Source organism: Lacerta agilis, chromosome 9, assembly GCF_009819535.1.
Source record: "Lacerta agilis isolate rLacAgi1 chromosome 9, rLacAgi1.pri, whole genome shotgun sequence".
NCBI lineage: Eukaryota > Metazoa > Chordata > Lepidosauria > Squamata > Lacertidae > Lacerta > Lacerta agilis.
In genome coordinates this window covers 11,010,013-11,024,548 of record NC_046320.1, presented here as the reverse complement: position 1 = coordinate 11,024,548, position 14,536 = coordinate 11,010,013, and the positions used below count along the sequence as shown (strand labels likewise).

The window sequence follows — 14,536 nt, the reverse complement described above, 5'->3', positions numbered from 1 at the left end:
ACGGGGCAGAGTGGGAAGTCAAGTGTACCGCAGCCAAGCAAGGCTGGCAATGCACACCCACCGCAACTCACCTCCTTCCAATGGGCATTAAATGAGTGTGTGGTGCACCTCATGGTGAAGGCATGAAGCTCCAGATCAAAATGCCCTCTGGGACAAGAAAAAGCAAACAGAGGAGCCTCATCTCTCCCAATCCCTATTCAAAATGTCTGCAGGGACAGGAAAATGCAGAAAGGCAGCCCACAAGGCAAGTGGGAAACCCATTCCTACTTCTTCTCTCATACCCCAAAGAGGGGAGAAGTTGCCTGCCCAGCCAACTAAAGAGGAAGGGGATGGACTTTCCCAACTCCAGGAACTGCTCTGCCTCACAGGATTCCCTTTCGTCAATAAAGAAAATATGGGTTAAATTGGTTGCCTCAGGGGGGACACCAACAAAGGTCCTTGCAGGTGTGGTATTTCTCATAGTTGGTGACCCTCTGCAGTGCTGTCAACCAACCTTATTTTTGGAGGAAGGGTGCCATCCCACTGTTAAGGAATGCCCTCCAAAGAGCGAATTTATGGGTAATAAACTCCCATGTTGTCTTATGTAATACCTGTATCTGTATAATGATAGGCTTTTCTTTTCACAGCATTTGGTTAATTTTGAAATCTCTAAATTAGGCTAGTTCTAAGCAAATCAAGCCTAGGTTTGTTAATAGTTGATATGCATTTTAAATTAGTTGATTTGCCTTTTTTACAGAAGTGAATCCTGGTCATTTTATTAGTGAATGTTTCCTGACTGTAGAAGATGCTTTAGTCATTTATGATTATTTCTACTGAACTTCAGGTTTGGGAGGAAATTAAATGTCATAAGAGGAATTGTAGAACAAGAAATCCAAGAAATGGCATCCAAAAGAGACAACATTGCCACCCACCACTTGTACCAAGCATGGGATCCTGTTCCGTCTCTTTCTCCTTCTGCTACAGGTACATGCTCAATGGCTGCTTATGCAGAAGTTCTACAGTTTTTGAAATGGAAACGGAAAGTAACCTTAGGTTACTTGCTGTGGAAGTATTCTTCAGACTTGAACCATCCTTGGCATATACTCTTCTAACACCACTGCTGCATCTTACTAAGTCTTGTCTGCAGTAACTGGCAAAGGGAAATATGCAGCAGCACCCAAATGTTAACTTCCAAGGCTCCAGGGAAGCATGCTGTCCCCGAATTTGCCCATTTGACATTGCTTGTGGAAGAGCCTTTCTCTCTGTTTAAGCTCTCCCTCAGCCCATTGGATTGGCACTAGCCCTGCACCCACCCATGCCTTACTGTACCTTGGGTCAGGCAAGTGGCTTCCAGAGAGTATATAAAGGTACTCTGCTGGGCATTCCATTGAACCCAAAGAAAGCAGCTGAGGTTCCTTAACGTAGCCCAAGTGATAGGAGAAATAGAGCATATCAGCAGAATCTCCAGCACAGAGAAGGCAAGTTGAGCATCTCAGCAGCAAAAAGGGTCAGCACTATATGTTGACCACGGTGATAATGTGTACTTTCAGGCTTATTGTGGGCTTTGCCTAAACTAAATTTATATTTTTCTTTTTATTTTAGGTGTTCTTATCGGCCATGAAAAGCTTTTACTACAGATCAATACAGAGCGTGAAATGGGAAATATGGGCTATAAACTAGGACAGGTTTGTTCAAACGTCTGAACCTTTGTATTCTTGACTTTCCAGTGTAACAAGAATTGCTGAATTACAATCTTGGGATTGTAGGAATATTATTTTAGGGGAAGACAAATTATGATTGAAAACAGAATGAAGTAGCAGAGCAACAGACATGTGATCTCATTAACTGTGATGAGATGGCTCTGGCTATCAGGACCCCATTTGGATCTTCTGTAGAGGTTAGGGAGCAAGCTTCATACCAGATGCGTCTCCTATTCTTTGGGGGGGGGTAGAGGAATTATTACCTCCCTATGGTCCCCATTCCTGAAAAGTGCATTGGTTGGGGGCAAGAAACAAATCTCACTCCCCCATCCCTCTGGATATCTATTGGTGCACCGCTAAGGAACCATTGTACCCAACAAGATGATGGAAAATACCAGGGTTATTTGCGGAACAAAGAGCAAACATCCTGTAAAGCTGCACTGGCTTAGCCTTATCATGCTGAGATCAAGTAAAACCTATATTTGTAAAATATTTTGTGGTTGTAACAGGTTCAGTACTCCTCTGTGGGAGCCAATAGGCAGGAAATTCTGCTTTAAGGCAGAGATTCTGCTTAAGGAACTGGTGAATATAGCATTTCTATACATAGTAGGAAATTACAGGTATTATTATTTATTAAATTTCTATGCTGCCCTTCATCTGAGGATCATAGGACAGTTTACACTATAAAAACACAGAAATACATACCATAGTAACAAACAAAAATCTAAGTGGCATCAGACCATGTTACTTCAACTTTGTTTGGGATGCTAACTTGGAAGGGGGCTGGTTGCAGTTAGTCATGCAAGGCTAGATTATTAATCACACCCAGGCTTGATTACTGTCATATATGGGGCTGCCTTTGAAAGTTCTCCAGAAACTTTTGCTGATACAGGCTTATGTGAGCCTCCGGCAAACATACTGCATTAACCTTTTCATTATTGGTTTCCCGTAGATGCTGCCTACAGATGCAAATGTAATGATGTCATTTGTATACAGGCTAGAAACTAATTTGTGGTTTTTCATTATGTCAAAAGTGTGAAGGCATTTTAAGAAGTAAAAATACTCAATTACTTAACATACTTTCCCCTCTTGTTTAAGGTCTCTATCCACTCTGTGTGGCTAGGAAATAACATCACTCCACTGCGGGAAGAAGAATGGGATGAAGATGAAGACGATGAGAGTGATATGCCTGCCCCTTCCTCACCACCATCCTCTCCCATGAATTCCAGGTGTTGAATTTTTCTGCGCACACACACGGCTGCCACCTCTGCTCCGTTTGCCAACCCCACCTGCCTGCCAACCCATTACCAGCCCCAATTATCCCACACCTGGCCAACACCTCCTCCCTTTACACCTCACCTGCCGCCCCATGGCTCACCCCTGCCCACTATTAAAGGCTGATGGGAGTCACTTCAGAGAGCAGTTTGGCAAACTGATCTCTGAAACACCTCCCACTCTCTTTTGAACTTCAACCCATTCTTGCTCGCGTGCCTGCTGCTCTCTCATGTTGGAGTTGGTATATGATTTTATTATATAGTAAGATATATTTGTAATCTGAATAATCTGCAGTTAGTTTTGCATTCGGAAGTGAAAATCCTTTTGTGCCTTCATTAATCAGTGGATTTACTGATTGGTGTGTGTGTGTGTGTGTGTGTGTGTGTGTGTGCGCGCACACACACACACAGAAACACACATGAACCAAAAGACATTATACAATCACATCTCCCATAATTACCAAAGAGAATATTCATTTCTAAGGAGACTATTTACAGTAAACATTTCAGCACTGAATAGAGGGTAGCCGCTTATTTTATTCTTCTTGCATTTAACCTTTTCAGCTATACTCAAAAGTCTTTCTCATCCACTCTAATCCTAAAGAAGACTCTGCCTTTCAGTAGTTGCAAAAGGCATTACTGCCTGTAACAAATATTCAGTTATTGCCTTATGTTTTGGCAGAATGGGATCATTTAAAATGTATTGCCCAGCTCCCACTCTTCAATAAAAGGTTGATTGGACAGTCCTAAGTTACAGCACCCTTTCCCTATTAATATGAATCTTAACCACAGCCACAATTGACTTCCTGGTTGGCCTTCAAGTGTGCTCTTTTAGAACGCAATTAAATAACATGTTTGTCAAAAATATCAAAGCACTGCCTGTGTTGCTAGTAAGTAGGAACTTGGAGCCAGAAATACGTTGTCCTACCTGACGGCAGATCTCCATTCTCTACTTCCAACAGCTGAATGAGTGCTTCAAATTCATGGCAAAGCTGTTTCTCCTCCCTAAGACCCAGTCTTTGCTGAACGTGTTTTGATTATTATAAATTATTATAAGATAACTGCAGTGTAGTAGCTTATTAACTTTGCTTGTATCTGGTCATAGGAAACATCGTGCCGGTGTAGATATACATTCCTGTTCTCAATTCTTGTTGGAGTTGTATAGTCAGTGGATTCTGCCCTCCAACCCAGGCAAAAGGACCCCAGTTATCCTCATCAGTGAAGTTGTCCGATCTGTAAGTGTCATAGTGTTTTCAGTGTCATATTGAACGAATATATTGTTCTGAAATTTTGGTGAATAAAGGGGAAAAAATGCGTAAGTTCAGAAGCTTTCTGGGCAACTTAAAGTGAGTTGAATTGATTTGGAACAGGATCTGTTGGCAAATTAACTGGGAGGAACTGAACTGAAGGGAAACTAACGTGAGGTGATCTGGGCTGGGGTGCAAATTAACCAGAGAACCTATATTGTATATACGATTGCAATTCCCAAGTCTTAACACTATTTTGGGCTATCATAAATAAATGCTTCTGTTTCTTTAAATTTGCCTACAAATTCCAGTACTTTAGTATGAATTTCAGGTGCTAAGTAGAGTTCTAAAGATTTGTGGACAGCAAGCCTGGGATGATCTGGTTCAGTTCTTAAAGAGCAGCGAAATCTTAACAGACCTTGGGACTTGATTACACAACTGATATACTCAAAGGCCAGCAATCTAATCTATTTTCATTCTTGGAACAGTCCTAATCTTGAGCACAAAGTTCCTAAAATTAGAGATTTCAAGATCTGTTGGGCATTTCAAGAAGTGCAAAGCTGAAGCCAGTCACTGAGCAGGCTGATCTCATATACTCATGGGGTTTGAGTTAACTAGTAACCAAGCCATTCAAGTAACCAAGTAACCTTGGTACTTGAATGGCTTGCCTCCTGAACAAATCTGCTCCCAAACGCCGCAAACCTGGAAGTAAGTGTTTCGGTTTGCGAACGTTTTTCAGAAGCTGAACGTCCGAGGCAGCTTCTGCTTGAGTGCAGGAAGCTCCTGCAGCCAATCGGAAGCCGCGCCTTGGTTTTCGAACGGTTTCGGGAGTCGAATGGACTCCCAGAATGGATTAAGTTCAAGAACCAAGGTACCACTGTATATCTAAGGACCACAAAAACAATGAAAATGCTTCATCTGCCTGATGAAAGATACCACCCTATAATATGATCCCAAGTTACAAACTTTAATGTATCACTTCTCCCCTCCCTCCCCATTTTTGGGGGCTCAAGGCTACCAATTAAACAGCTGCTTGTAAGTATTCTGGATGTGTAGGGATTTTATTTTTTATAATTTCTTCATAGGATTTTCCACCCTTCCTTAACCAAAAGGTCTCACGTCAGTTTACCACAATATAACACACAGTTGTAAAAACAGAATGGATTTCCCAGTTGCCACATATCTCAAACTGGGAGGGAATCTCTCCTACTGATGAAGAACAAAAGGCTGCTTAGTTAGCTATCTCCAAAGTCCAAATATAATCTCCATCTCAGAAGCAGAGAAAGAACTCTCTCAATGATCTCAGTGTTCTTTTTGTGATTAATCTTAACACACATTTTTTTAAATGAAATATTTTAACATTTTCACCTTTGAGCTTATTTCTAGTAAAGTTGTATTCATATATGTTATGTATACTTCATTGAAATGACTTGTTACATAAACAACTTTAAAAAGACTTAATTTGTAATGTTTTTTGTACTTGCAGCTTTTAGCAGTATCTGACTTATTTACAGAAAGGAATCAGTTTGAAATGATGTACACAACATTAACAGAACTGCGGAAGACACACCCATCAGAAGATGAAATCCTTATACAGTATTTGGTTCCAGCTACATGTAAGGCAGCTGCTGTTCTTGGAATGGTAGGATTTCTTTTAATTTACAAGACATTTCCCAGTTCCATTTCAGTCTGGTTTCTGGCCTAGTAACAGGACTGAATCAGCCGTTGATCTTCTGGTATGGATGACCTTCATGGGAGCTTAACTAAGAGGAGTACGTCCCTGTTAATTCTGTTAGAATTCTCAGCGGCTTTTTAATAAGTTTGATTTGATTTGATATTTGTATTCAATTTTCCCAATAACAAATGTTGAGAACGAAGTGGCTTACAATAATCACAATAGCATTAGGAGGGGTGAACCATTGTAAACACCATCATATCAACCACAAGTTACATATAAATAAAGAAAACAACAATAAATTCATCAAAACAAGTTGGAAGAGGTATTCATCATACCAGTTAAAAATTACAAGCAAAAATTATTTTGGGTTTACTTATAAAACCCGCTTGCACAGGCCTTGCAACCCACCGGTTGGAAAGTGCTGATTAGAACAGATGTGGGTGACGTTGGTGGAATTTTCTTCTTAAGGAGCGAAAGTGGGGGAACAAAGTAGGGTGTCTGTGTATTTTTCCAGTTTTGTTTCCAGATTCTGGCCCTTCTCCTCAGTCTTTCTCTTGATTTCAGCACAATGTGTGTCAATGCTTACCAAATGACACACCAGGAGTTGCTGGTGTCGTGTATTGCAATATAAAGCTGTTTTCCTTCAAAATAATACACATGTAAGTGAATGGATAGAATGTTAATGACTTGGACATACTTCATCATACTTAAGAATATTTTATGGATTTTATAAACTTTTGCATCATTATTTTATGTTAATTGTTACTAACTTTATAGTTGCCAGCTTGTAAATTAATTCAGCACAATTTTGCATCTATTGTTTCACACCCACTAGGATAAAGTGGTAGCAGAGCCCGTGAGCCGCCTGCTGGAATCAACATTACGCAGCACTCACATGCCAAGCCGCATAGGAGCCCTACATGGAATTCTTTACATCCTTGAATGTGACCTGCTTGATGAAACAGCAAAGCAGCTTATTCCAATCATCTCTGAATATCTGCTTTCCAACCTAAGAGGAATATCACAGTAGGTGTTTATGTAATGATATACTATGGCCTTCATTTAACAGAATTTCTGAGCTGTGGAACTGAAAAATGCAACACAACCTGATGTGGTTAACCTCTTCTGTCTGCTTTAATGGACATTTTAGTAAAAGTTATCAGCAAGCTTGAAACAGTGGGTAAAACTTTAGAAATCGTTAGCATCTTATGATACTTTGATCTTGCATAAATATGTGGCTATCAGTCACCTAGCCAGGGAAACTTCCTTTTTAACAAGAGCTAACAGTTGGTTTGATAGATATTTTGTGTGTGTGTGTGTGTGTGTGTGTGTGTGTTTTAAAAAAAAAGCTACAACCATAAAACAGTTATTTCTTCTAGTCACTTCTTCTGAGTCTCATTACAAAGAGTTGTAGTTCCTGCTATGTAAGGATTATAGAACAGAGCACTTGATTTTAACACTCTACAGGAAGACTCCCACCCACTGATATATCAATGTTTCTCCTTTTTAACAGCTGTGTGAATGCCCACAACCAGCAGCATGTCTTGGTAATGTGCGCAGTGGCATTCTATTTAATAGAAAACTATCCTCTTGATGTAGGGCCTGAATTCTCTTCAGGAATTATACAGGTAGGTATGGCGTGTGTGTGAGAGGCTTTGCATTCGCTTTTATCTTGAGAAGTAAAATAGAATTGATCAATTAGCATAAATGGCCGTGGCAGAATATAAGGAAATGACCTTCAACACATAACAGTGTGCTTTTATATTTAGTATGCATTAAGTGGTGTGAATTTAGCCTATTCTTGGAAAGCATAGCTGAGAGCTGGAGTGACCTCAGTTACCAGACTGAAAACACTTTTGGAGGTTGAATTTCACAGCTGCATGTAAGGAGATTTTGTGTCTGCTGTGGTTAAGGTTTATCAGGTAGAGCTTGGCCATGTGTTTGTATCCTCATGTTTCTCTTCTACCTTTGCCCATTTTTGTCTGCTGCAAAATGTGACAGGTGACTCCACTGAACCTTCCGTGCACCTGCTTAAGATTCACTTCCTTATGACACCGGTGAATACCAAACCACATTAGAAGCATGCAGCTGTGTCATAGTTATTTTCCACCATCCTGTAAATAAGCTATTTGGGAATAAGGGGAAATGTTGAGCAAGTTGGATAGTTTCCTGCCATTTCAGTCTGAGAAAAGGCCCTCTTTGGGGGTATAATCTGTAAAAATGCTTGCGAGAGATGGGAGCCCAGTGTGGTGCTAGACTTCACTGTGCTTCATAGTGGTAATAAATTGTGCTTTAATGCGCCTCTGTCAAAATGAATTTGCTGTTGCTGAGTTCTGTTTTATTTTAAATTGAGTTTCACATATTGGCCTTATTGTTGTGAGTCCACACCTGCCTGTGGATATTTACATTTATTTCCTGTTTGTTTCAGATGTGTGGAGTGATGTTGTCTGGCAGTGAAGAATTGACGCCATCCATTATTTATCACTGTGTCTTGAGAGGGTTAGAACGGCTCCTCCTTTCAGAACAACTCTCCAGGCTGGATTGTGAATCATTAGTTAAACTGAGTGTGGACAGAGTGAATGTGCACAGCCCACACAGAGCCATGGCAGCATTGGGGTTAATGCTGACATGCATGTATACAGGTATGGATCTCTTCACATGTTTTCAGCGCTGAACATGCACACCTCATAAAAAGAACACTTCCCAGAAACTGTTTTCATAGCTCATACATTTACTTTTTTCATATTCTCAGTCATTTGTAGCCCTCTGGAGTAAGGATTATCAAGCTAATGCTGACCCGACAGTGAAATAAATGCTAGATTACTTCGGTTGCCTCCCACTTTCTAATTCTTGCCTCATGGTGTATAGGTAAAGTGGGCCAGTGAGAGATGGTTTCAGAAAGATGGTGCTTTCTATAACCTGCTAGCAGATTCTTCCTTGGACATCATCTAAGACAGGGGTCAGCAAACTTTTTCCACAGAGGGCCAGTCCACTGTTCCTCAGTCTTTGTGGGGGGCCGGACTATATTTTTTTGGGGGGGGGGAATCCCGACTCTCCCCTCCCTTCATCACAGCACCGGACGAGCCCCAGTGGCTGCTTACCTGTGCCTTGCGAGTGGCAGGGGCTGGCGGCAGTGGAGGGACGATAAGGGTGCGAAAGGGCTGGCTCCGGAGAGAGGCTGCTTAAAATGGCGCTCAGCTCAACAAACCCCAGCCTCCTCCCTCCTCTGGGCAGGGTGGGGAGAAGCCAGGAGGAGGGAGGGAGGAGGCACCACCGCAGTGTGTGAGAGGGAGCAGGGGAATGGCACAGCCCAAAGAATCAGAATCCCCACACCGATCCACGCGGCTGTTCCCGGACCATCCATGGGACGGATCCAGAAGGCAATTGGACCGGATCCGGGCCCCGGGCCTCAGTTTGCCGACCCATGATCTAAGATCCAAGGCAATGATAGAGAACTCAGTGGCCAGAAGAATAATTTGGCTGAGGAACTAGGACATAGATCTGGGACAGACTGGCAAGTTTCCCTTTTGCAAGAACTGAACTGGGTGGCTTTTAACAACGCATTAAAAACAGAATAAAGCTTCAAACATTAAAAGCTTCTCTAAACAGGGCTGCCTTCAGATGTCTTCTAAAAGTTGGATAGTTGTTTATTTCCTTGACATCTGATGGGAGGGCGTTCCATAGGGTGGGCGCCACTACCAAGAAGGCCCTCTGCCTGGTTCCTTGTAGCATCTCCTTGCCTGAGGGATTCAGTGAAGCATCAAGCCTTCAGCAGGACAATTCAACACCTAGTCTCAATCCAAGCTGTTATCTCCAGGATGTATTTTGGTTCCCCACCCCCCTTTGGTGCTTTTTACAGCATAGCACACGTAACACCTACCCAGGGACCTCTTGCACATTTCTAAGATTGTGGCCCAAGTCCAAAATGGGAAGCTTGTCTGCTTGGTATGTTGAAGACAAGAGTTTGTGGCTTGCATACCTACTATGGCATAAAGAAGCCTTCTAGAAGTGCAGCTGTTCAGGGATTCCAGAAAGCACGTTCAAATAGAGATAGCTCAGTGCTCTCTTCTTCCTTAGAGAACTTGTCTTAATATCAGGCACTTCAGCAATGATGGTGGGCTCCCTTCCTGGCTATTTGGTCAGGTCAGGCAGGAGGTTAATTCTGTAATGAATGGTGGTTCCAGATTCAGCATTCAAACTCTGGTAATCCTGATTTGGCTGGGGCCAACTGCGTGGCATTTGTAGCACTTAGCCAATGGATGCCAGTCCCTCTAGTGCCTGTGTTACTTTGATTGCCTTTATTTAAATTATCTGGTTCCCTTGTACTGTATGTTAAAACTGTGTTTTCTTGGTATTTTGCCTTTAGGAAAAGAGAAAATAAGTCCAGGGCGAGTTGCAGATCAAAATCAAGCAGCTCCAGACAGCGAGTCTGTCATTGTGGCTATGGAGCGAGTTTCTGTTCTTTTTGACAGGTAGGAAATGGTTGTTTTAAAGAAAATGTAATTGGCAGGGGGGCCATTCCATTGTCACGGGTGGGACACTTGGACCATGTTTTTTGGTATTCACACATGTGTAACAATGTAAATATACATAAAAATTAACAACCAAAATTTAAACTGTGTTCTTAATAAGATAATGAACACATTTTTTTATTATTTTTATGGATATTTTTGACAATTTTATTAAGTATTGTCACGGGTGGGACAAAAAAAGGACATGGAGCTTGAGATAAGTTTGATTTATGGAAAAACTCTGTGAGTTGGGAGGTGAATCAATGATAAACTCAGCATATCTATTTAAATCAATGTTTATTGGTTACAACTATGCAATCAGAAATTAAGTTTAAGAAATTTAACGATACAAAATTAAGGAAAAAATGCTGTCACGGGTGGGACAATCATCAGAAAACTTTAAACTTGAACACTTCTGTGAAGACTACGTGGGCAGACTTTTAAAAAGAAGGTCCATAAACTAAACTTCTTTTGTCTTTAGCTTTTAAAAAAATGGTTAGACTGCACGTTTGGAATCTTCCTCACCAAAGTCCAGCGCTCATTTAGCATTCTTATCAGGCTCATTTTTCATGGAATGGCCCAGGGGTTGTATTTATAGGTGAGATTAAAGATATGTCAGATATGCTCCACAAACACTTTCATGGCAGGTTAGGAGGATAAATTTTTAAGAATCTTCAGGGGAGGTGGGTTTTATTTTGAAAAAATGAAGTGTCCAAAAGATTCCCCCCCACACACACACTGCCTTCCTTTGTGAAAAGAAGAAAAAGTGGCAACCTTTTGGTTGATCCCAGTAGCCCAGCCATCTTTCTGGGTCAAAATGTCATGATGAAGCATACAAGTACAGTAAATTCCATTTCCAGGAATATGAATCTAATGTAAATTCAGTGCAAAGATTTTGGATATGTGCATATATATCAAGTTAATACCTTTGTTATCTGAAACTAAGTCTCTCAAGATTGATTTAATTGCTGAAAATCCTACACCTAGTCAATACTCAAATGTGTCAACAGTGGAACAACCACATATATATTTATTAGAAAAAAATCAAGCATGTATTTTATGATCCTATAAACCGTGATTGGTAATGCTTTCATAATGAATTGATCGCAAAATGTAGTTGTAGGTTTTCCAGACCACTTTCTTTCCCCTACATCAGCAGAATAATACACATTTGGAGAAAGTGCAATATTTCCATTTTTAGAGCCCGTAAGTCGTTTGTAGAAGCCTGTCACAGCTGAAAAACACAACGGCTGAAAAGACAAACGTTTGTTTATCAAGTGGTTACAGTGTGATGGACATACTTCCACATAGGCAGCTGGTTGTCTCTAACTTTGTGCCCTGTGGGAAAGCAGAAGAGAAGATGCTCCAGCTGGAGAGCTTGCCTCATTAGCTCCTGAAGGAACCAACAGTGCCTGAGTGCTCTCTGCCATTCCACATTCTCCATGATCTACATTACCTAGAGAAGTCCTACTGTTTTTTTAGAATACTTTTAAAAACTCACATTCTGTTGCTAAAAGTGCTGACTGAGAAGCTCATTTGCTCCAAATGAGCAGCCTGAGAGTTCCGAAATAGCTGCGATGGTTCATTAAAAAGAAGTTGTGTTATGAACCCTTCTTCAGTTAAGAGATCTTATAGGAGCTCACCCTGATTACACTAAAGAATTTATCAGCACTGGATGCAGCAGGGAAGCCCTTTCTGTTGTGGTCACTGACTGAGATGAATACCGTATTTTCGCTCCATAAGACGTACTTTTTCCCTCCTAAAAACGAAGGGGAAATGTCTAGGCGTCTTATGGAGCGAAGGCACTGGACGGCAGTGGGATCCCTTGAGCGGAGGGATGCCTCTGCTGCCAGAGCCATGGCTCCCAGCGGCAGGGGAGGGGGCAGCAGCCCGAAATCGGGCTTCTCTGCCTCCCTCCGCCAGCGGCAGAGCGGTGGGGGAGGGGGAGCAGCCCAAAATTGGGCTTCTCCGCCCCCCTCCGCCAGCTGCAGAGCAACAGGGCTGGGCAGCAGCCGCTTAGCTCCTGCCCAGCCCCGCTGCTTTGGGGCGAACCGCGAGGGAGGGCTCAGTTTACCTCCCTTGCGGCTTGCTTTGGAGCAGTGGGGTTGCACAGGAGACACTTAGCTCCTGCCCAGCCCCGCTGCTTTGGGGCGAGTGGTGAGGGAGGGCTCCGTCTGGGCCGCTTTCCCTCCGCCCGCCCCACAGTGAGCCGGGGAGAAGGGAGACACGGTTGCCCCTGCGAGAGGTGGCAATGGGATCAACACCCCAAAAGCGCTCCTTTTGGGGCGCTCATCCCACCGCCGGCTCTTGCAAGAGCAGGCTTCCTCCCCCCTCTTTTTTTCTTTCTTTCTTTCTCTCCCTTCCTTCTCTCTCTCTCACCCAGTCACCCACCCACCCCTTCCTTCGCCTTCCTTCCTTCTCTCTCTTCCCTCTCTCCCTCTCACCCCTCTCTCCCTCCCTCCTTTCCTCCCTTCCTTCTCTCTCTCTTCCCTCCCTCCCTCCTTCCTTCCCTCTCTCCTCTCTCTCTTTCACCCCTTCCTTCCTTCTCCCTCTTTCTTTCACTCTCTCACCCCTTCCTTCCTTCCTTCTCTCTCTCTTCCCTCCATCCCTCCCAGCCTTTTAGAAGAAAACCAGGAAAAATATTTTTTTTTTCTTGTTTTCCTCCTCTAAAAACGAGTTGCGTCCTATGGTCCGGTGTGCCCTATGGCGCAAAAAATCTGGTATGTCTTGTTACATGAAGCTGAATATTTGAGAAATATGATAGTTGCTTGTTATAACATGTGTTTGTTTTTTAGGGTTAGAAAAGGATTTCCCTTTGAAGCCAGAGTCGTAACTCGGATTCTCCCTCAGTTTCTTGACGACTTTTTCCCTCCACAAGATGTAATGAATAAAGTCATTGGAGAATTTCTATCTAACCAGCAGCCATATCCACAATTTATGGCAACTGTAGTATATAAGGTAAGATTTTTTAAAATTGTATTTTTTCCACATGTCTCCCCCTGACCTCTTTTGTTTGTTCACTTCAAACACTTTGTTGGTTTTCCACTTTTCCCTTTTGCTTAGACATTTTCACTAGCTCACTAGCTGCGACTACTAGGGTGAAACAAAAAAAGGGGGGGGGTCTGTGAAGTATGTGGCAAATTATTCACAGCAAGCAATGACAGTCTCTGAGGATCAAGGCCTTAACTCTAGCCAGGCCTTAACAATCTTCTGCTTCTAAAAAGCATCTGATAATCTTATATTTGGGGGGGGCACAAATAAGACCCCATTTAAGTAACAGTTCTTAAATGTATTTGATACTGATTCTAATTTAATGTTCAAATCAAATTGAGTAGCCCATCATGTTAATGTTTAGTCTGTACTGCTTTAATTTTTGTGTGTTTTTATATTGCTGTACACCACCCTGATATTTTATGAGAGGGCAGTATATATACATACTTTTATAAACAAATAAAATCATGTAAGAAAGGCACAAAATTGTATTTTAGAGTCGTCAGCACACTGACTCCACAAAAAACGTTTTTTGAGATCTGTAGTGTTGTTTCCTCTGGGGTCTCAGATCCCTAATAGCACATTCATGCATCTTTTCCACAGCTCAGAATCCTTTCTATGTATGAAAAGAACGTAATAATTAAAGCAAGGGTGGCAAATCAGCCGTAGAGGTGTAGCTGGCTCTGCTGATAGAAGTTGGAATCCATCAGCATTTGGGCATGCAGTCTTTCATTTTCCCCTCTCTCCCCTAACACATTTATTTACATTGGGATTGTCCTGTTAGTGAGATCTTTTTTAAAAACATAGTCATTGTGGGGAAAGTGTTGAAATACCGAAAACAAATTATTTATTTACTGCAAGAGTACATGACATATGATGTGGGAAAAAATAGGCTTATATTGCTTTTAATACAACATTAGAAAGATTAGTCATGGTTAAAGAAACACGTTATCGTGCTGCTCATGTGTCAGTTTCCCCCACCCACACTTCATCAGGGTTTGGGTAGTGAGCAGTGAGTGAGGCCACATTGCTGACTTGGCTTCCCAATGCTGTGCCCTGAATTGTTCACCTCCGTGACTAGCAAAAGAAGAAGAAATCAAGCAGATTTTTAAAGCATACACAACCCACATAGTTGTGAAGCTTGTGAAGGCTTTTT

General features: G+C 42.0%; 1 protein-coding gene across 2 annotated transcripts in view; it reads left to right on the top strand.

The window, feature by feature from the left end:
* The window catches only part of HTT (huntingtin), a 101,273-nt gene that overhangs the window by 82,354 nt on the left and 4,383 nt on the right, over positions 1-14,536 (top strand). Inside the window, exons 56-65 of one of the 2 annotated variants that reach the window (XM_033160422.1) lie at positions 824-963; positions 1,582-1,664; positions 2,778-2,908; positions 4,059-4,188; positions 5,687-5,842; positions 6,714-6,904; positions 7,392-7,506; positions 8,307-8,520; positions 10,245-10,350; positions 13,185-13,347. In XM_033160422.1, coding sequence (XP_033016313.1) covers positions 824-963; positions 1,582-1,664; positions 2,778-2,908; positions 4,059-4,188; positions 5,687-5,842; positions 6,714-6,904; positions 7,392-7,506; positions 8,307-8,520; positions 10,245-10,350; positions 13,185-13,347 — 1,429 coding nt within the window. Of the gene's footprint in view, positions 1-823; positions 964-1,581; positions 1,665-2,777; positions 2,909-4,058; positions 4,189-5,686; positions 5,843-6,713; positions 6,905-7,391; positions 7,507-8,306; positions 8,521-10,244; positions 10,389-10,972; positions 11,084-13,184; positions 13,348-14,536 lie in introns of those variants that run through there. The other variant, XM_033160423.1, reaches the window with a different exon arrangement.